This window comes from Phyllobates terribilis, unplaced genomic scaffold, assembly GCF_046119375.1.
Source record: "Phyllobates terribilis strain yellow unplaced genomic scaffold, ASM4611937v1 Scaffold_12__6_contigs__length_324123572, whole genome shotgun sequence".
Classification (NCBI taxonomy): Eukaryota; Metazoa; Chordata; class Amphibia; order Anura; family Dendrobatidae; genus Phyllobates; species Phyllobates terribilis.
This window is the reverse complement of record NW_027362772.1, coordinates 241,480,803-241,505,493: the sequence shown is the minus strand read 5'-3', so window position 1 is coordinate 241,505,493 and position 24,691 is coordinate 241,480,803. Positions and strand designations below refer to the sequence as shown.

Below are 24,691 nucleotides of genomic sequence, written 5' to 3'. Positions count from 1 at the left end.
ACGGATCTTGGAAAATGGCGCCATTTTTTTTTTTAGCAAAATTTGGATTTTTTTTTCACCACTTAAATAAAAAAGAACCTATACATGTTTGGTGTCTACAAACTCGTAATGACCTGGGAATTAAGAATGGAAGGTCAGTTCTAGCATTCAGTGAACGTGGTAAAAGAAAAAAAAAAAAAACATCTGTGGTATGGCATTTTTTTTGCAATTTCACCGCACTTGGAATTTTTTTCCCGTTTTCCCGTACGCGATATGGTAAAACCAGTAATGTCGTTCAAAAGTACAACTCGTCCCGCAAAAAATAAGCCCTCACACGGTCATATTGACCAAGAAAAAAAACCACTATGGTTCTGGGAACAAGGGGAGCAAAAAACGAAAATGCAAAAATGGAAAATCCCAGGGTACTTTAGTAGTTAAGAATGTTATAGAAGCTCCTGTGGCTGTCACTTGGCGATGCTCACTACTTACAGCTTACATCATTAATGGGATTGTACCAAAATGTGTCATTACTTATCCACAGAATAGGCGCTAAATTTCTAATCATTGGAGGTCCCACCACTAAGATTCCCAATGATCCCGAGAATGGGGATGTGGAGTATTTTTCTTAAATGGAGTAATGGTCGTGGATGTGCGTCTCTGCTGCATTCATTGTCCTATAGATTGAGCAGTGGTGTACATTCAAGACCTTCACTTTATACAAACGGAGACCTATAAAGTCCCTCTCTCAGAATCAGTGAAGGTCCCAGAATTTAGACCAACAGCAAAGTTATTACTCTTCATGTAAATAGGTAATAACATGCATTTATGTTACAAACCATTTAGTTTACACTTTGCAAAAAAAATATTTAATTGAGTAAAAAAAATATTTTGGGGAAACACTCACTGTTTGTACCCCAATCTATATTTGAACATGCTGAATATACAGTACAATAGTTTCATTATTAAATATAATATATCAGTAAGAATTTAAAGCAGACTTTGGAACTAGTCACTTGGTAATAAAGTATTTTTCTTGTGGGTTGATTTAAATAACCCAAAAATTGGTTCATTAAAAAAAACAATTTGATGTTAATGATGATTTGGTATTTAGGATGAAAACAATCCAACAAAAGATTTAAAGAGTTATTCCCAGATAATCAAATTATCTCTTATCTACAGTACAGACCAAAAGTTTGGACACACCTTCTCATTTAAAGATTTTTCTGTATTTTCTTGACTATGAAAATTGTACATTCACACTGAAGGCATCAAAACTATGAATTAACACATGTGGAATTATATACTTAACAAAAAAGTGTGAAACAATTGAAAATATGTCTTATATTCTAGGTTCTTCAAAGTAGCCACCTTTTGCTTTGATGACTGCTTTGCACACTCTTGGCATTCTCTTGATGAGCTTCAAGAGATAGTCACCGGAAATGGTCTTCCAACAATCTTGAAGGAGTTCCCAGAGATGCTTAGCACTTGTTGGCCCTTTTGCCTTCACTCTGCGGTCCAGCTCACCCCAAACCATCTTGATTGGGTTCAGGTCTGGTGACTGTGGAGGCCAGGTCATCTGGCGTAGCACCCCATCACTCTCCTTCTTGGTCAAATAGCCCTTACACAGCCTGGAGGTGTGTTTGGGGTCATTGTCCTGTTGAAAAATAAAGGATGGTCCAACTAAACGCAAACCGAATAGAATAGCATGCCGCTGCAAGATGCTGTGGTAGCCATGCTGGTTCAGTATGCCTTCAATTTTGAATAAATCCCCAACAGTGTCATCAGCAGAGCACCCCCACACCATCACACCTCCTCCTCCATGCTTCATGGTGGGAACCAGGCATGTAGAGTCCATCTGTTCACCTTTTTTGCACAAAGACACGGTGGTTGGAACCAAAGATCTCAAATTTGGACTCATCAGACCAAACTACAGATTTCCACTGGTCTAATGTCCATTCCTTGTGTTCTTTAGCCCAAATAAGTTTCTTCTGCTTGTTGCCTGTCCTTAGCAGTGGTTTCCTAGCAGCTATTTTACCATGAAGGCCTGCTGCACAAAGTCTCCTCTTAACAGTTGTTGTAGAGATGTGTCTGCTGCTAGAATTCTGAGTGGCATTGACCTGGTCTCTAATCTGAGCTGCTGTTAACCTGCGATTTCTGAGGCTGGTGACTCGGATAAACTTATCCTCAGAAGCAGAGGTGACTCTTGGTCTTCCTTTCCTGGGGCGGTCCTCATGTGAGCCAGTTTCTTTGTAGCGCTTGATGGTTTTTGCAACTGCACTTGGAGACACTTTCAAAGTTTTCCCACTTTTTCGCACTGACTGACCTTCATTTCTTAAAGTAATGATGGCCACTCGTCTTTCTTTACTTAGCTGCTTTTTTCTTGCCATAATACAAATTCTAACAGTCTATTCAGTAGGACTATCAGCTGTGTATCCACCTGACTTCTGAACAACACAACTGATGGTCCCAACCCCATTTATAAGGTAAGAAATCCCACTTATTAAACCTGACAAGGCACGCCTGTGAAGTGAAAACCATTTCCGGTGACTACCTCTTGAAGCTCATCAAGAGAATGCCAAGAGTGTGCAAAGCAGTCATCAAAGCAAAAGGTGGCTACTTTGAAGAACCTAGAATATAAGACATATTTTCAGTTGTTTCACACTTTTTTGTTAAGTATATAATTCCACATGTGTTAATTCATAGTTTTGATGCCTTCAGTGTGAATGTACAATTTTCATAGTCATGAAAATACAGAAAAATCTTTAAATGAGAAGGTGTGTCCAAACTTTTGGTCTGTACAGTATATGGTAGGAGATAACTTGTTGATCGCCTGGGAACTGGAACTAACCATTTGGACCCCCATTGAACTTGAGATTAGGGCTTTGGAACCCCGAAAACAAGGCTCTGCAGCCCCAATACCAATGGAGGGGCACATGTGCGGCTACTGCTCCATTCATTGTCTAATTCACTGCCAAGTACAAAGCTCGGTAGTCACATAGACAATGAATGTGGTGCAGTAAGTGCATGTGCACCTCCTCTTTATTAAGGATCAGGTTGCAGAGCCCCATTCTCAAAGTTCCAAAGTCCCAATCTTAAGATCCCTGGGGGTCCCAATGGTGTTATACCCGTGCATCAGCAAGTTATCGCCTATCAGGTGGATAAACAATGTAACAATGTTTAAAGAAGTTGGTCACTACTTTTTATTATCCCCCCCAATGTATCTCCCCAGAACCCCTAAGTGTTTTTGTAATTACCTTACGTTGCAGTTACTGCCTGTGAGTGGCGCTATACCTGGCCGCTCACAGGTATCATGTGACCTCCCGCTGATGTCACGTCAAGTGAGGCGTGACATCAGTGACGCGGTCCCCGCCGTGGATACTGGGTTGTGGGCGGGGTTGCCCCCACATCACGCATCACACCCTGCTTCCACCGCGTACTTTCACAAAGAATGGGGAGAGGGAAAGTGCGCAGTGGATGCCGGGTGAGACACGGGGGGTAACCCTGCCCACAACCCAGCATCCACCTGGGGGACGCAGCGCTGAGTCATGTCAGGCTGCAGCCGGAACCATGAAGTGACATCAGCGGATGTCAGAGCCAGCTACAGCCGAGGGTCACGTGATGACATAGGAGCCCCGGGGGAATATATTGGGGGGTAACAATAAGTAGTGGACAACTATTTTAAAGACTGGAAAAAAAAACATTTTTGAACATGCGCAGAACTCAAAAAGTGTGTTTGCCACTTTCATGAATTTGGTACAATAAACTCAGCAAATACCACAAGAAAAAAAAAAAGGAAAGTGACTTAAAAATTGCAAATGATGATTGGGGGCCTTAGTGTATTATGCCGAATAGAATTGTAAAAAAAATATTTTTTTTCTACAGCTGTGACAGTCCATACACAGGAATGAGGTGTGAAACAGAAATGTCTACAATATCATACATGACTTCAATAAGCACATCAGCACCACTACAAACTCTCAGCACTTCTGAAATTTCTACAGAACAAGATATTACACACAGAACGCAAGAAACTGGCTCATTTTCTACAGAACATGCAACAAGATTTTCAACTGTTCAGTCCACCAACTTACCAGATCTGTTCACATCATATTCTTCAAGCACATCAATGTCCACAGGAACAATTCCAGAAAAGATGTCTACCACAGGGACTGATCATACTTCATACTTCATACCAACATTTACTCAACTACAAACAGAAACAACAGAGACTTCAGCATCTCAAGAACCCACCACCAAAGAAACACCTCATCTGTCCACTGGGAATTATATATCGACTTCTGCACCAACAGGAATTAAGACAGTTTATACTTCTGAGCTTTCCACTGAATCAGTTACCCTTACCAGAACTGAGGAAAGTAGCACATTTGCTACAGAATCATCAACTTTCTTGTCAAATCTTTCATCGACCTTATTACCAGACACAACTTCAGAAGTTGTTTTAACAACTACGCAAACAAGTCATGTTCCTATTTCAACTTATGAAACACAAAGTACAACAAAACTGGAATCACTGAAGTCTGAAGAGACACTTTCTCCTGAGGTAACTAACACTCTGTCATCAGCTCCAACAATTGAGACCCTTTCCACAACTGCGATTACTCTTCTAATTGAAAGTCTTTCCACCTCACTTTCCACATCTTCAACCAACCCTACTGTGAGGGGGGAAAGTAGCATGCCTTCTGTAACAGAATCAACACCAGCTTCGTCTAGCACACTAGTGTCCACAGAACCAATTACAGAAAAGATATCTACCACAGAGATAGGTCATACTTCAACTCTAATGTCCCAGACATCTACCCAACTACACACAGAAACAACTGAGATTTTAGCATCTCAAGAACCTACCTCCAGTCATACAATTGAGCGGTCAACTGGGGAACATATATCGACTTCTGGACCAACAGAAATTAAGACTGTCTTTACTTCTGAGTTTTCTACTAAATCAGTTACTAGTACTAAAAGTGAGGAAAGTGGAACACTTTCAACAGAACCATCAATTACCTTGTCAACACTTCCATCCACTTTATTACCAGAGACAACTTCAGAAGGTTTATTAACAACTACGCAAACAAGCCATCTCTCCACTATATTTTCTGAACCACCAACTACAACAAAAGTATCAACACTGATGTCTGAAGAAACACTTTCTCCTGAGGTGACTAACACTCTAACCTCAACCCCAACAGCTGCAATTACTCTTCCGATTGAAAGTACCTCCACCACAACACTTTCCCCATTTTCAACTAAACCTACTGCAACTGAGGAAACTGGAGTTTCTTCTGTAACAAAATCGACATCGACTTCCTCAATCACATCAGTTTCGGCAGAATCAACCTCAGGAGACATAACTTCCAAAGTGACAGATTATAGTTCATCTCTATTGCCATCTACATCTACTCAACTACATACAGAAACAACAGAGACTTCAGCATCTCAAGAACCCACCACCAAAGAAACACCTCATCTGTCCACTGGAAATTATATATCGACTTCTGCACCAACAGGAATTAAGACTGTTTATACGTCTGAGCTTTCCACTGAATCAGTTACCCTTACCAGAATTGGGGAAAGTAGCACATTTTTTACCGAACCATCAATCTTCTTGTCAACTCTTTCATCGACCTTATTACCAGACACAACTTCAGAAGTTGTTTTAACAACTACGCAAACAAGTCATGTTCCTATTTCAACTTATGAAACACAAAGTACAACAAAAATGGAATCACTGATGTCTGAAGAGACACTTTATCCTGAGGTAACTAACACTCTGTCATCAGCTCCAACAATTGAGACCCTTTCCACAACTGCAATTACTCTTCCAATTGAAAGTCTTTCCACATTTTCAACCAAACCTACTGTGAGCGGAGAAACTAGCATGCCTTCTGTAACAGAATCAACACCAGCTTCATCTAGCTCACTAGTGTCCACAGAACCAATTACAGAAAAGATATCTACCACAGGGATAGGTCATACTTCAACTCTAATGTCCCAGACATCTACCCAACTACACACAGAATCAACTGAGATTTTAGCATCTCAAGAACCTACCTCCAGTCATACAATTGAGCGGTCAACTGGGGAACATATATCGACTTCTGGACCAACAGAAATTAAGACTGTCTTTACTTCTGAGTTTTCTACTAAATCAGTTACTAGTACTAAAAGTGAGGAAAGTGGAACACTTTCAACAGAACCATCAATTACCTTGTCAACACTTCCATCCACTTTATTACCAGAGACAACTTCAGAAGGTTTATTAACAACTACGCAAACAAGCCATCTCTCCACTATATTTTCTGAACCACAAACTACAACAAAAGTATCAACACTGATGTCTGAAGAAACACTTTCTCCTGAGGTGACTAACACTCTAACCTCAACCCCAACAGCTGCAATTACTCTTCCGATTGCAATTACCTCCACCACAACACTTTCCCCATTTTCAACTAAACCTACTGCAACTGAGGAAACTGGAGTTTCTTCTGTAACAGAATCGACATCGGCTTCCTCAATCACATCAGTTTCGGCAGAATCAACCTCAGGAGACATAACTTCCAAAGTGACAGATTATACTTCATCTCGATTGCCATCTACATCTACTCAACTACATACAGAAACAACAGAGACTTCAGCATCTCAAGAACCCACCACCAAAGAATCACCTCATCTGTCCACTGGAAATTATATATCGACTTCTGCACCAACAGGAATTAAGACTGTTTATACTTCTGAGCTTTCCACTGAATCAGTTACCCTTACCAGAACTGAGGAAAGTAGCACATTTTCTACAGAACTATCAACCTTCTTGTCAACTATTTCATCGACCTTATTACCAGACACAACTTCAGAAGTTGTTTTAACAACTACTCAAACAAGTCATGTTCCTATTTCAACTTATGAAACACAAACTACAACAAAAATGGAATCACTGAAGTCTGAAGAGACACTTTCTCCTGAGGTAACTAACACTCTGTCATCAGCTCCAACAATTGAGACCCTTTCCACATCTGCGATTAGTCTTCCAATTGAAAGTCTTTCCACCTCACTTTCCACATTTTCAACCAAACATACTGTGAGCGGAGAAACTAGCATGCCTTCTGTAACAGAATCAACACCAGCTTCATCTAGCTCACTAGTGCCCACAGAACCAATTACAGAAAAGATATCTACCACAAAGATAGGTCATACTTCAACTCTAATGTCCCAGACATCTACCCAACTACACACAGAATCAACTGAGATTTTAGCATCTCAAGAACCTACCTCCAGTCATACAATTGAGCGGTCAACTGGGGAACATATATCGACTTCTGGACCAACAGAAATTAAGACTGTCTTTACTTCTGAGTTTTCTACTAAATCAGTTACTAGTACTAAAAGTGAGGAAAGTGGAACACTTTCAACAGAACCATCAATTACCTTGTCAACACTTCCATCCACTTTATTACCAGAGACAACTTCAGAGGGTTTATTAACAACTACGCAAACAAGCCATCTCTCCACTATATTTTCTGAACCACAAACTACAACAAAATTATCAACACTGATGTCTGAAGAAACACTTTCTCCTGAGGTGACTAACACTCTAACCTCAACCCCAACAGCTGCAATTACTCTTCCGATTGAAAGTACCTCCACCACAACACTTTCCCCATTTTCAACTAAACCTACTGCAACTGAGGAAACTGGAGTTTCTTCTGTAACAAAATCGACATCGACTTCCTCAATCACATCAGTTTCGGCAGAATCAACCTCAGGAGACATAACTTCCAAAGTGACAGATTATAGTTCATCTCTATTGCCATCTACATCTACTCAACTACATACAGAAACAACAGAGACTTCAGCATCTCAAGAACCCACCACCAAAGAAACACCTCATCTGTCCACTGGAAATTATATATCGACTTCTGCACCAACAGGAATTAAGACTGTTTATACTTCTGAGCTTTCCACTGAATCAGTTACCCTTACCAGAACTGAGGAAAGTAGCACATTTTCTACAGAACTATCAACCTTCTTGTCAACTCTTTCATCGACCTTATTACCAGACACAACTTCAGAAGTTGTTTTAACAACTACTCAAACAAGTCATGTTCCTATTTCAACTTATGAAACACAAACTACAACAAAAATGGAATCACTGAAGTCTGAAGAGACACTTTCTCCTGAGGTAACTAACACTCTGTCATCAGCTCCAACAATTGAGACCCTTTCCACATCTGCGATTAGTCTTCCAATTGAAAGTCTTTCCACCTCACTTTCCACATTTTCAACCAAACATACTGTGAGCGGAGAAACTAGCATGCCTTCTGTAACAGAATCAACACCAGCTTCATCTAGCTCACTAGTGCCCACAGAACCAATTACAGAAAAGATATCTACCACAAAGATAGGTCATACTTCAACTCTAATGTCCCAGACATCTACCCAACTACACACAGAATCAACTGAGATTTTAGCATCTCAAGAACCTACCTCCAGTCATACAATTGAGCGGTCAACTGGGGAACATATATCGACTTCTGGACCAACAGAAATTAAGACTGTCTTTACTTCTGAGTTTTCTACTAAATCAGTCACTAGTACTAAAAGTGAGGAAAGTGGAACACTTTCAACAGAACCATCAATTACCTTGTCAACACTTCCATCCACTTTATTACCAGAGACAACTTCAGAGGGTTTATTAACAACTACGCAAACAAGCCATCTCTCCACTATATTTTCTGAACCACAAACTACAACAAAAGTATCAACACTGATGTCTGAAGAAACACTTTCTCCTGAGGTGACTAACACTCTAACCTCAACCCCAACAGCTGCAATTACTCTTCCGATTGAAAGTACCTCCACCACAACACTTTCCCCATTTTCAACTAAACCTACTGCAACTGAGGAAACTGGAGTTTCTTCTGTAACAGAATCGACATCGACTTCCTCAATCACATCAGCTTCGGCAGAATCAACCTCAGGAGACATAACTTCCAAAGTGACAGATTATACTTCATCTCTATTGCCATCTACGTCTACTCAACTACATACAGAAACAACAGAGACTTCAGCATCTCAAGAACCCACCACCAAAGAAACACCTCATCTGTCCACTGGAAATTATATATCGACTTCTGCACCAACAGGAATTAAGACTGTTTATACTTCTGAGCTTTCCACTGAATCAGTTACCCTTACCAGAACTGAGGAAAGTAGCACATTTTCTACAGAACTATCAACCTTCTTGTCAACTCTTTCATCGACCTTATTACCAGACACAACTTCAGAAGTTGTTTTAACAACTACTCAAACAAGTCATGTTCCTATTTCAACTTATGAAACACAAACTACAACAAAAATGGAATCACTGAAGTCTGAAGAGACACTTTCTCCTGAGGTAACTAACACTCTGTCATCAGCTCCAACAATTGAGACCCTTTCCACATCTGCGATTAGTCTTCCAATTGAAAGTCTTTCCACCTCACTTTCCACATTTTCAACCAAACATACTGTGAGCGGAGAAACTAGCATGCCTTCTGTAACAGAATCAACACCAGCTTCATCTAGCTCACTAGTGCCCACAGAACCAATTACAGAAAAGATATCTACCACAAAGATAGGTCATACTTCAACTCTAATGTCCCAGACATCTACCCAACTACACACAGAATCAACTGAGATTTTAGCATCTCAAGAACCTACCTCCAGTCATACAATTGAGCGGTCAACTGGGGAACATATATCGACTTCTGGACCAACAGAAATTAAGACTGTCTTTACTTCTGAGTTTTCTACTAAATCAGTTACTAGTACTAAAAGTGAGGAAAGTGGAACACTTTCAACAGAACCATCAATTACCTTGTCAACACTTCCATCCACTTTATTACCAGAGACAACTTCAGAGGGTTTATTAACAACTACGCAAACAAGCCATCTCTCCACTATATTTTCTGAACCACAAACTACAACAAAAGTATCAACACTGATGTCTCAAGAAACACTTTCTCCTGAGGTGACTAACACTCTAACCTCAACCCCAACAGCTGCAATTACTCTTCCGATTGAAACTACCTCCACCACAACACTTTCCCCATTTTCAACTAAACCTACTGCAACTGAGGAAACTGGAGTTTCTTCTGTAACAGAATCGACATCGACTTCCTCAATCACATCAGCTTCGGCAGAATCAACCTCAGGAGACATAACTTCCAAAGTGACAGATTATACTTCATCTCTATTGCCATCTACGTCTACTCAACTACATACAGAAACAACAGAGACTTCAGCATCTCAAGAACCCACCACCAAAGAAACACCTCATCTGTCCACTGGAAATTATATATCGACTTCTGCACCAACAGGAATTAAGACTGTTTATACTTCTGAGCTTTCCACTGAATCAGTTACCCTTACCAGAACTGAGGAAAGTAGCACATTTTCTACAGAACCATCAACCTTCTTGTCAACACTTTCATCGACCTTATTACCAGACACAACTTCAGAAGTTGTTTTAACAACTACACAAACAAGTCATGTTCCTATTTCAGCTTATGAAACACAAAGTACAACAAAAATGGAATCACTGAAGTCTGAAGAGACACTTTCTCCTGAGGTAACTAACACTCTGTCATCAGCTCCAACAATTGAGACCCTTTCCACAACTGCGATTACTCTTCCAATTGAAAGTCTTTCCACCTTACTTTCCACATTTTCAACCAAACATACTGTGAGCGGAGAAACTAGTATGCCTTCTATAACAGAATCAACACCAGCTTCATCTAGCTCAGTAGTGTCCACAGAACCAATTACAGAAAAGATATCTACCACAGGGATAGGTCATACTTCAACTCTAATGTCCCAGACATCTACCCAACTACACACAGAATCAACTGAGATTTTAGCATCTCAAGAACCTACCTCCAGTCATACAATTGAGCGGTCAACTGGGGAACATATATCGACTTCTGGACCAACAGAAATTAAGACTGTCTTTACTTCTGAGTTTTCTACTAAATCAGTTACTAGTACTAAAAGTGAGGAAAGTGGAACACTTTCAACAGAACCAACAATTACCTTGTCAACACTTCCATCCACTTTATTACCAGAGACAACTTCAGAAGGTTTATTAACAACTACGCAAACAAGCCATCTCTCCACTATATTTTCTGAACCACAAACTACAACAAAAGTATCAACACTGATGTCTGAAGAAACACTTTCTCCTGAGGTGACTAACACTCTAACCTCAACCCCAACAGCTGCAATTACTCTTCCGATTGAAAGTACCTCCACCACAACACTTTCCCCATTTTCAACTAAACCTACTGCAACTGAGGAAACTGGAGTTTCTTCTGTAACAAAATCGACATCGACTTCCTCAATCACATCAGTTTCGGCAGAATCAACCTCAGGAGACATAACTTCCAAAGTGACAGATTATAGTTCATCTCTATTGCCATCTACATCTACTCAACTACATACAGAAACAACAGAGACTTCAGCATCTCAAGAACCCACCACCAAAGAAACACCTCATCTGTCCACTGGAAATTATATATCGACTTCTGCACCAACAGGAATTAAGACTGTTTATACTTCTGAGCTTTCCACTGAATCAGTTACCCTTACCAGAACTGAGGAAAGTAGCACATTTTCTACAGAACTATCAACCTTCTTGTCAACTCTTTCATCGGCCTTATTACCAGACACAACTTCAGAAGTTGTTTTAACAACTACTCAAACAAGTCATGTTCCTATTTCAACTTATGAAACACAAACTACAACAAAAATGGAATCACTGAAGTCTGAAGAGACACTTTCTCCTGAGGTAACTAACACTCTGTCATCAGCTCCAACAATTGAGACCCTTTCCACATCTGCGATTAGTCTTCCAATTGAAAGTCTTTCCACCTTACTTTCCACATTTTCAACCAAACATACTGTGAGCGGAGAAACTAGTATGCCTTCTATAACAGAATCAACACCAGCTTCATCTAGCTCACTAGTGTCCACAGAACCAATTACAGAAAAGATATCTACCACAGGGATAGGTCATACTTCAACTCTAATGTCCCAGACATCTACCCAACTACACACAGAATCAACTGAGATTTTAGCATCTCAAGAACCTACCTCCAGTCATACAATTGAGCGGTCAACTGGGGAACATATATCGACTTCTGGACCAACAGAAATTAAGACTGTCTTTACTTCTGAGTTTTCTACTAAATCAGTTACTAGTACTAAAAGTGAGGAAAGTGGAACACTTTCAACAGAACCAACAATTACCTTGTCAACACTTCCATCCACTTTATTACCAGAGACAACTTCAGAAGGTTTATTAACAACTACGCAAACAAGCCATCTCTCCACTATATTTTCTGAACCACAAACTACAACAAAAGTATCAACACTGATGTCTGAAGAAACACTTTCTCCTGAGGTGACTAACACTCTAACCTCAACCCCAACAGCTGCAATTACTCTTCCGATTGAAAGTACCTCCACCACAACACTTTCCCCATTTTCAACTAAACCTACTGCAACTGAGGAAACTGGAGTTTCTTCTGTAACAAAATCGACATCGACTTCCTCAATCACATCAGTTTCGGCAGAATCAACCTCAGGAGACATAACTTCCAAAGTGACAGATTATAGTTCATCTCTATTGCCATCTACATCTACTCAACTACATACAGAAACAACAGAGACTTCAGCATCTCAAGAACCCACCACCAAAGAAACACCTCATCTGTCCACTGGAAATTATATATCGACTTCTGCACCAACAGGAATTAAGACTGTTTATACTTCTGAGCTTTCCACTGAATCAGTTACCCTTACCAGAATTGGGGAAAGTAGCACATTTTTTACCGAACCATCAACCTTCTTGTCAACTCTTTCATCGACCTTATTACCAGACACAACTTCAGAAGTTGTTTTAACAACTACGCAAACAAGTCATGTTCCTATTTCAACTTATGAAACACAAAGTACAACAAAAATGGAATCACTGATGTCTGAAGAGACACTTTATCCTGAGGTAACTAACACTCTGTCATCAGCTCCAACAATTGAGACCCTTTCCACAACTGCGATTACTCTTCCAATTGAAAGTCTTTCCACATTTTCAACCAAACCTACTGTGAGCGGAGAAACTAGCATGCCTTCTGTAACAGAATCAACACCAGCTTCATCTAACTCACTAGTGTCCACAGAACCAATTACAGAAAAGATATCTACCACAGGGATAGGTCATACTTCAACTCTAATGTCCCAGACATCTACCCAACTACACACAGAATCAACTGAGATTTTAGCATCTCAAGAACCTACCTCCAGTCATACAATTGAGCGGTCAACTGGGGAACATATATCGACTTCTGGACCAACAGAAATTAAGACTGTCTTTACTTCTGAGTTTTCTACTAAATCAGTTACTAGTACTAAAAGTGAGGAAAGTGGAACACTTTCAACAGAACAATCAATTACCTTGTCAACACTTCCATCCACTTTATTACCAGAGACAACTTCAGAAGGTTTATTAACAACTACGCAAACAAGCCATCTCTCCACTATATTTTCTGAACCACAAACTACAACAAAAGTATCAACACTGATGTCTGAAGAAACACTTTCTCCTGAGGTGACTAACACTCTAACCTCAAACCCAACAGCTGCAATTACTCTTCCGATTGCAATTACCTCCACCACAACACTTTCCCCATTTTCAACTAAACCTACTGCAACTGAGGAAACTGGAGTTTCTTCTGTAACAGAATCGACATCGGCTTCCTCAATCACATCGGTTTCGGCAGAATCAACCTCAGGAGACATAACTTCCAAAGTGACAGATTATACTTCATCTCGATTGCCATCTACATCTACTCAACTACATACAGAAACAACAGAGACTTCAGCATCTCAAGAACCCACCACCAAAGAATCACCTCATCTGTCCACTGGAAATTATATATCGACTTCTGCACCAACAGGAATTAAGACTGTTTATACTTCTGAGCTTTCCACTGAATCAGTTACCCTTACCAGAACTGAGGAAAGTAGCACATTTTCTACAGAACTATCAACCTTCTTGTCAACTCTTTCATCGACCTTATTACCAGACACAACTTCAGAAGTTGTTTTAACAACTACTCAAACAAGTCATGTTCCTATTTCAACTTATGAAACACAAACTACAACAAAAATGGAATCACTGAAGTCTGAAGAGACACTTTCTCCTGAGGTAACTAACACTCTGTCATCAGCTCCAACAATTGAGACCCTTTCCACATCTGCGATTACTCTTCCAATTGAAAGTCTTTCCACCTCACTTTCCACATTTTCAACCAAACATACTGTGAGCGGAGAAACTAGCATGCCTTCTGTAACAGAATCAACACCAGCTTCATCTAGCTCACTAGTGTCCACAGAACCAATTACAGAAAAGATATCTACCACAGGGATAGGTCATACTTCAACTCTAATGTCCCAGACATCTACCCAACTACACACAGAATCAACTGAGATTTTAGCATCTCAAGAACCTACCTCCAGTCATACAATTGAGCGGTCAACTGGGGAACATATATCGACTTCTGGACCAACAGAAATTAAGACTGTCTTTACTTCTGAGTTTTCTACTAAATCAGTTACTAGTACTAAAAGTGAGGAAAGTGGAACACTTTCAACAGAACCATCAATTACCTTGTCAACACTTCCATCCACTTTATTACCAGAGACAACTTCAGAGGGTTTATTAACAACTACGCAAACAAGCCATCTCTCCACTATATTTTCTGAACCACAAACTACAACAAAAGTATCAACACTGATGTCTGAAGAAACACTTTCTCCTGAGGTGACTAACACTCTAACCTCAACCCCAACAGCTGCAATTACTCTTCCGATTGAAAGTACCTCCACCACAACACTTTCCCCATTTTCAACTAAACCTACTGCAACTGAGGAAACTGGAGTTTCTTCTGTAACAGAATCGACATCGACTTCCTCAATCACATCAGCTTCGGCAGAATCAACCTCAGGAGACATAACTTCCAAAGTGACAGATTATACTTCATCTCTATTGCCATCTACGTCTACTCAACTACATACAGAAACAACAGAGACTTCAGCATCTCAAGAACCCACCACCAAAGAAACACCTCATTTGTCCACTGGAAATTATATATCGACTTCTGCACCAACAGGAATTAAGACTGTTTATACTTCTGAGCTTTCCACTGAATCAGTTACCCTTACCAGAATTGGGGAAAGTAGCACATTTTCTACAGAACCATCAACCTTCTTGTCAACACTTTCATCGACCTTATTACCAGACACAACTTCAGAAGTTGTTTTAACAACTACACAAACAAGTCATGTTCCTATTTCAGCTTATGAAACACAAAGTACAACAAAAATGGAATCACTGAAAACTGAAGAGACACTTTCTCCTGAGGTAACTAACACTCTGTCATCAGCTCCAACAATTGAGACCCTTTCCACAACTGTGATTACTCTTCCAATTGAAACTCTTTCCACATTTTCAACCAAACCTACTGTGAGCGTGGAAACTAGCATGCCTTCTGTAACAGAATCAACACCAGCTTCGTCTAGCACACTAGGGTCCACAGAACCAATTACAGAAAAGATATCTACCACAGAGATAGGTCATACTTCAACTCTAATGACCCAGACATCTATCCAACTACACACAGAAACAACTGAGATTTTAGCGTCTCAAGAACCTACCTCCAGTCATACAATTGAGCGGTCAACTGGGGAACATATATCGATTTCTGTACCAACAGAAATTAAGACTGTCTTTACTTCTGAGTTTTCTACTAAATCAGTTACTAGTACTAAAAGTGAGGAAAGTGGAACACTTTCAACAGAACAATCAATTACCTTGTCAACACTTCCATCCACTTTATTACCAGAGACAACTTCAGAAGGTTTATTAACAACTACGCAAACAAGCCATCTCTCCACTATATTTTCTGAACCACAAACTACAACAAAAGTATCAACACTGATGTCTGAAGAAACACTTTCTCCTGAGGTGACTAACACTCTAACCTCAACCCCAACAGCTGCAATTACTCTTCCGATTGCAATTACCTCCACCACAACACTTTCCCCATTTTCAACTAAACCTACTGCAACTGAGGAAACTGGAGTTTCTTCTGTAACAGAATCGACATCGGCTTCCTCAATCACATCAGTTTCGGCAGAATCAACCTCAGGAGACATAACTTCCAAAGTGACAGATTATACTTCATCTCTATTGCCATCTACATCTACTCAACTACATACAGAAACAACAGAGACTTCAGCATCTCAAGAACCCACCACCAAAGAATCACCTCATCTGTCCACTGGAAATTATATATCGACTTCTGCACCAACAGGAATTAAGACTGTTTATACTTCTGAGCTTTCCACTGAATCAGTTACCCTTACCAGAACTGAGGAAAGTAGCACATTTTCTACAGAACCATCAACCTTCTTGTCAACTCTTTCATCGACCTTATTACCAGACACAACTTCAGAAGTTGTTTTAACAACTACGCAAACAAGTCATGTTCCTATTTCAACTTATGAAACACAAAGTACAACAAAAATGGAATCACTGAAGTCTGAAGAGACACTTTCTCCTGAGGTAACTAACACTCTGTCATCAGCTCCAACAATTGAAACCCTTTCCACAACTGCGATTACTCTTCCAATTGAAAGTCTTTCCACATTTTCAACCAAACCTACTGTGAGCGGAGAAACTAGCATGCCTTCTGTAACAGAATCAACACCAGCTTCATCTAGCTCACTAGTGTCCACAGAACCAATTACAGAAAAGATATCTACCACAGGGATAGGTCATACTTCAACTCTAATGTCCCAGACATCTACCCAACTACACACAGAATCAACTGAGATTTTAGCATCTCAAGAACCTACCTCCAGTCATACAATTGAGCGGTCAACTGGGGAACATATATCGACTTCTGGAGCAACAGAAATTAAGACTGTCTTTACTTCTGAGTTTTCTACTAAATCAGTTACTAGTACTAAAAGTGAGGAAAGTGGAACACTTTCAACAGAACCATCAATTACCTTGTCAACACTTCCATCCACTTTATTACCAGAGACAACTTCAGAGGGTTTATTAACAACTACGCAAACAAGCCATCTCTCCACTATATTTTCTGAACCACAAACTACAGCAAAAGTATCAACACTGATGTCTGAAGAAACACTTTCTCCTGAGGTGACTAACACTCTAACCTCAACCCCAACAGCTGCAATTACTCTTCAGATTGAAAGTACCTCCACCACAACACTTTCCCCATTTTCAACTAAACCTACTGCAACTGAGGAAACTGGAGTTTCTTCTGTAACAGAATCGACATCGACTTCCTCAATCACATCAGTTTCGGCACAATCAACCTCAGGAGACATAACTTCCAAAGTGACAGATTATACTTCATCTCTATTGCCATCTACATCTACTCAACTACATACAGAAACAACAGAGACTTCAGCATCTCAAGAACCCACCACCAAAGAAACACCTCATCTGTCCACTGGAAATTATATATCGACTTCTGCACCAACAGGAATTAAGACTGTTTATACTTCTGAGCTTTCCACTGAATCAGTTACCCTTACCAGAACTGAGGAAAGTAGCACATTTTCTACAGAACCATCAACCTTCTTGTCAACTCTTTCATCGACCTTATTACCAGACACAACTTCAGAAGTTGTTTTAACAACTACGCAAACAAGTCATGTTCCTATTTCAACTTATGAAACACAAAGTACAACAAAAATGGAATCACTGAAGTCTGAAGAGACACTTTCTCCTGAGGTAACTAACACTCTGTCATCAGCTCCAACAATTGAGACCCTTTCCACATCTGCGATTACTCTTCCAATTGAAAGTCTTTCCAGCTCACTTTCCACATTTTCAACCAAACATACTGTGAGCGGAGAAACTAGCATGCCTTCTGTAACAGAATCAACACCAGCTTCATCTAGCTCACTAGTGTCCACAGAACCAATTACAGAAAAGATATCTACCACAGGGATAGGTCATACTTCAACTCTAATGTCCCAGACATCTACCCAACTACACACAGAATCAACTGAGATTTTAGCATCTCAAGAACCTACCTCCAGTCATACAATTGAGCGGTCAACTGGGGAACATATATCGACTTCTGGAGCAACAGAAATTAAGACTGTCTTTACTTCTGAGTTTTCTACTAAATCAGTTACTAGTACTAAAAGTGAGGAAAGTGGAACACTTTCAACAGAACCATCAATTACCTTGTCAACACTTCCATCCACTTTATTACCAGAGACAACTTCAGAGGGTTTATTAACAACTACGCAAACAAGCCATCTCTCCACTATATTTTCTGAACCACAAACTACAGCAAAAGTATCAACACTGATGTCTGAAGAAACACTTTCTCCTGAGGTGACTAACACTCTAACCTCAACCCCAACAGCTGCAATTACTCTTCCGATTGAAAGTACCTCCACCACAACACTTTCCCCATTTTCAACTAAACCTACTGCAACTGAGGAAACTGGAGTTTCTTCTGTAACAGAATCGACATCGACTTCCTCAATCACATCAGTTTCGGCAGAATCAACCTCAGGAGACATAACTTCCAAAGTGACAGATTATAGTTCATCTCTATTGCCATCTACATCTACTCAACTACATACAGAAACAACAGAGACTTCAGCATCTCAAGAACCCACCACCAAAGAAACACCTCATCTGTCCACTGGAAATTATATATCGACTTCTGCACCAACAGGAATTAAGACTGTTTATACTTCTGAGCTTTCCACTGAATCAGTTACCCTTACCAGAACTGAGGAAAGTAGCACATTTTCTACAGAACCATCAACCTTCTTGTCAACTCTTTCATCGACCTTATTACCAGACACAACTTCAGAAGTTGTTTTAACAACTACGCAAACAAGTCATGTTCCTATTTCAACTTATGAAACACAAAGTACAACAAAAATGGAATCACTGAAGTCTGAAGAGACACTTTCTCCTGAGGTAACTAACACTCTGTCATCAGCTCCAACAATTGAGACCCTTTCCACATCTGCGATTACTCTTCCAATTGAAAGTCTTTCCAGCTCACTTTCCACATTTTCAACCAAACCTACTGTGAGCGGAGAAACTAGCATGCCTTCTGTAACAGAATCAACACCAGCTTCATCTAGCTCACTAGTGTCCACAGAACCAATTACAGAAAAGATATCTACCACAGGGATAGGTCATACTTCAACTCTAATGTCCCAGACATCTACCCAACTACACACAGAATCAACTGAGATTTTAGCATCTCAAGAACCTACCTCCAGTCATACAATTGAGCGGTCAACTGGGGAACATATATCGACTTCTGGAGCAACAGAAATTAAGACTGTCTTTACTTCTGAGTTTTCTACTAAATCAGTTACTAGTACTAAAAGTGAGGAAAGTGGAACACTTTCAACAGAACCATCAATTACCTTGTCAACACTTCCATCCACTTTATTACCAGAGACAACTTCAGAGGGTTTATTAACAACTACGCAAACAAGCCATCTCTCCACTATATTTTCTGAACCACAAACTACAACAAAAGTATCGACACTGATGTCTGAAGAAACACTTTCTCCTGAGGTGACTAACACTCTAACCTCAACCCCAACAGCTGCAATTACTCTTCCAATTGAAAGTACCTCCACCACAACACTTTCCCCATTTTCAACTAAACCTACTGCAACTGAGGAAACTGGAGTTTCTTCTGTAACAGAATCGACATCGACTTCCTCAATCACATCAGTTTCGGCAGAATCAACCTCAGGAGACATAACTTCCAAAGTGACAGATTATACTTCATCTCTATTGCCATCTACATCTACTCAACTACATACAGAAACAACAGAGACTTCAGCATCTCAAGAACCCACCACCAAAGAAACACCTCATCTGTCCACTGGAAATTATATATCGACTTCTGCACCAACAGGAATTAAGACTGTTTATACTTCTGAGCTTTCCACTGAATCAGTTACCCTTACCAGAACTGAGGAAAGTAGCACATTTTCTACAGAACCATCAACCTTCTTGTCAACTCTTTCATCGACCTTATTACCAGACACAACTTCAGAAGTTGTTTTAACAACTACGCAAACAAGTCATGTTCCTATTTCAACTTATGAAACACAAAGTACAACAAAAATGGAATCACTGAAGTCTGAAGAGACACTTTCTCCTGAGGTAACTAACACTCTGTCATCAGCTCCAACAATTGAGACCCTTTCCACAACTGCGATTACTCTTCCAATTGAAAGTCTTTCCACATTTTCAACCAAACCTACTGTGAGCGGAGAAACTAGCATGCCTTCTGTAACAGAATCAACACCAGCTTCATCTAGCTCACTAGTGTCCACAGAACCAATTACAGAAAAGATATCTACCACAGGGATAGGTCATACTTCAACTCTAATGTCCCAGACATCTACCCAACTACACACAGAATCAACTGAGATTTTAGCATCTCAAGAACCTACCTCCAGTCATACAATTGAGCGGTCAACTGGGGAACATATATCGACTTCTGGAGCAACAGAAATTAAGACTGTCTTTACTTCTGAGTTTTCTACTAAATCAGTTACTAGTACTAAAAGTGAGGAAAGTGGAACACTTTCAACAGAACCATCAATTACCTTGTCAACACTTCCATCCACTTTATTACCAGAGACAACTTCAGAGGGTTTATTAACAACTACGCAAACAAGCCATCTCTCCACTATATTTTCTGAACCACAAACTACAGCAAAAGTATCAACACTGATGTCTGAAGAAACACTTTCTCCTGAGGTGACTAACACTCTAACCTCAACCCCAACAGCTGCAATTACTCTTCCGATTGAAAGTACCTCCACCACAACACTTTCCCCATTTTCAACTAAACCTACTGCAACTGAGGAAACTGGAGTTTCTTCTGTAACAGAATCGACATCGACTTCCTCAATCACATCAGTTTCGGCAGAATCAACCTCAGGAGACATAACTTCCAAAGTGACAGATTATACTTCATCTCTATTGCCATCTACATCTACTCAACTACATACAGAAACAACAGAGACTTCAGCATCTCAAGAACCCACCACCAAAGAAACACCTCATCTGTCCACTGGAAATTATATATCGACTTCTGCACCAACAGGAATTAAGACTGTTTATACTTCTGAGCTTTCCACTGAATCAGTTACCCTTACCAGAACTGAGGAAAGTAGCACATTTTCTACAGAACCATCAACCTTCTTGTCAACTCTTTCATCGACCTTATTACCAGACACAACTTCAGAAGTTGTTTTAACAACTACGCAAACAAGTCATGTTCCTATTTCAACTTATGAAACACAAAGTACAACAAAAATGGAATCACTGAAGTCTGAAGAGACACTTTCTCCTGAGGTAACTAACACTCTGTCATCAGCTCCAACAATTGAGACCCTTTCCACATCTGCGATTACTCTTCCAATTGAAAGTCTTTCCACCTCACTTTCCACATCTTCAACCAACCCTACTGTGAGGGGGGAAAGTAGCATGCCTTCTGTAACAGAATCAACACCAGCTTCATCTAGCTCACTAGTGTCCACAGAACCAATTACAGAAAAGATATCTACCACAGGGATAGGTCATACTTCAACTCTAATGTCCCAGACATCTACCCAACTACACACAGAATCAACTGAGATTTTAGCATCTCAAGAACCTACCTCCAGTCATACAATTGAGCGGTCAACTGGGGAACATATATCGACTTCTGGAGCAACAGAAATTAAGACTGTCTTTACTTCTGAGTTTTCTACTAAATCAGTTACTAGTACTAAAAGTGAGGAAAGTGGAACACTTTCAACAGAACCATCAATTACCTTGTCAACACTTCCATCCACTTTATTACCAGAGACAACTTCAGAGGGTTTATTAACAACTACGCAAACAAGCCATCTCTCCACTATATTTTCTGAACCACAAACTACAACAAAAGTATCGACACTGATGTCTGAAGAAACACTTTCTCCTGAGGTGACTAACACTCTAACCTCAACCCCAACAGCTGCAATTACTCTTCCAATTGAAAGTACCTCCACCACAACACTTTCCCCATTTTCAACTAAACCTACTGCAACTGAGGAAACTGGAGTTTCTTCTGTAACAGAATCGACATCGACTTCCTCAATCACATCAGTTTCGGCAGAATCAACCTCAGGAGACATAACTTCCAAAGTGACAGATTATACTTCATCTCTATTGCCATCTACATCTACTCAACTACATACAGAAACAACAGAGACTTCAGCATCTCAAGAACCCACTACCAAAGAAACAACTCATCTGTCCACTGGAAATTATATATCGACTTCTGCACCAACAGGAATTAAGACTGTTTATACTTCTGTGCTTTCCACTGAATCAGTTACCCTTACCAGAACTGAGGAAAGTAGCACATTTTCTACAGAACCATCAACCTTCTTGTCAACTCTTTCATCGACCTTATTACCAGACACAACTTCAGAAGTTGTTTTAACAACTACGCAAACAAGTCATGTTCCTATTTCAACTTATGAAACACAAAGTACAACAAAAATGGAATCACTGAAGTCTGAAGAGACACTTTCTCCTGAGGTAACTAACACTCTGTCATCAGCTCCAACAATTGAGACCCTTTCCACAACTGCGATTACTCTTCCAATTGAAAGTCTTTCCACATTTTCAACCAAACATACTGTGAGCGGGGAAACTAGCATGCCTTCTGTAACAGAATCAACACCAACTTCGTCTAGCTCACTAGTGTCCACAGAACCAATTACAGAAAAGATATCTACCACAGAGATAGGTCATACTTCAACTCTAATGTCCCTGACATCTACCCAACTACACACCGAAACAACTGAGATTTTAGCATCTCAAGAACCTACCTCCAGTCATACAATTGAGCGGTCAACTGGGAAACATATATCGATTTCTGGACCAACAGAAATGAAGACTGTCTTTACTTCTGAGTTTTCTACTAAATCAGTTACTAGTACTAAAAGTGAGGAAAGTGGAACACTTTCAACAGAACCAACAATTACCTTGTCAACACTTCCATCCACTTTATTACTAGAGACAACTTCAGAAGGTTTATTAACAACTACGCAAACAAGTCATCTCTCCACTATATTTTCTGAACCACCAGCTACAATACAAATATCAACACTGATGTCTGAAGAAACACTTTCTCCTGAAGTGACTAACACTCTAACCTCAACCCCAACAGCTGCAATTACTCTTCCGATTGAAAGTACCTCCACCACAACACTTTCCCCATTTTCAACTAAACCTACTGCAACTGAGGAAAGTGGAGTTTCTTCTGTAACAGAATCGACATCGGCTTCCTCAAGCACATCAGTTTCGGCAGAATCAACTTCAGAAGACATAACCTCCAAAGTGACAGATTATACTTCATCTCTATTGTCATCTACATCTACTCAACTACATACAGAAACAACAGAGACTTCAGCATCTCAAGAACCCACCACCAAAGAAACACCTCATCTATCAACTGGGTATTATTTATCAACTTCCAGACCAACTGGAATTAAGACAGTAAGCTTAAGTAATCCAACTGGATCAGCCACTGAAAATAGTCATTCTACCTCTGCTTCCAACAACATCACACAAACATCTTTGACCCCAACACTAAATTACACCACAGTGAAAATAACCTCTTCATCATCACACAGCATCCTTAATACCACTGCCATTGTGACAACCACTGGAAAAATATCTACTCCATCTAAAACATCTGTACGTACTACTGAATTACAGTGCCCAAGCATGGAAAACCAGCAGTGCTTAAACATAAATGGCACCTGCTCTTGTGTTTGCAGCAGAGATTTCACAGGAAGTGACTGTAAATATGGAATAAATGAGACGGCAGCTTTGATAAGTAAGTAAACTTTACGTTTTTTACTGTATTTAAGTTTTTTATTGTAGGGTGTTAAGTTTTTAGTGTAACTTCCGATTTTTGTTTTAAATACTGTAAGGTATATATGATATATTATATTTTTAGCTGTCAGTAACGGTGCTGGTGGTTTAGTAGCCACACAGAGAAATTATCCAACATGGTGGGATACCTAGCATAGAGCCAATAAGACTCCTATGGGGCATGGAACGAGAGCCCTGTTGTTCTGCTTCTTTTGCTTTCCATCAAATAGCTTTACTATGGGGTAGGTGCAGATGTCCATAGATTCTCTGGAGAGAATCGAGCAGATTATGCGAATGACGCACTCATTGTTTGATCAGAGTGTCAGCATAGTGTGATCCAATTCTCCCAGCTAAAATGAAGATGGAGAAAAAAAAATCTCCATGTTCTCCATTGTGTCAGTCCGTGAAAATCGGACTGCACTCAGATGTTGTCCAAGTACAGTCCAATGTTTTCCATAGACTCATTGACTTGGATGGCCGAGTGTGATCTGAATATTGGATCAAATTCGGGCCAGCTGCGATCAGTGTCTGTCTAAGGAAAAAATCGGACATGTACATAAAATAAAATATCATTGGTCCGGGTGCGATCTGATGTTTTGTCACATCACACTTGGACCGAAAATACACTTGTCTGCACAAGCC

General features: G+C 40.0%; 1 protein-coding gene across 1 annotated transcript in view; it reads left to right on the top strand.

Annotated features, from left to right (window-relative positions):
• The window catches only part of LOC141171767 (uncharacterized), a 179,263-nt gene that overhangs the window by 129,054 nt on the left and 25,518 nt on the right, over nucleotides 1–24,691 (top strand). Inside the window, exon 17 of the mRNA XM_073655411.1 lies at nucleotides 3,862–24,011. Within this exon, the coding sequence (XP_073511512.1) occupies nucleotides 3,862–24,011 (20,150 nt within the window). The remainder of the gene's footprint in view (nucleotides 1–3,861; nucleotides 24,012–24,691) is intronic.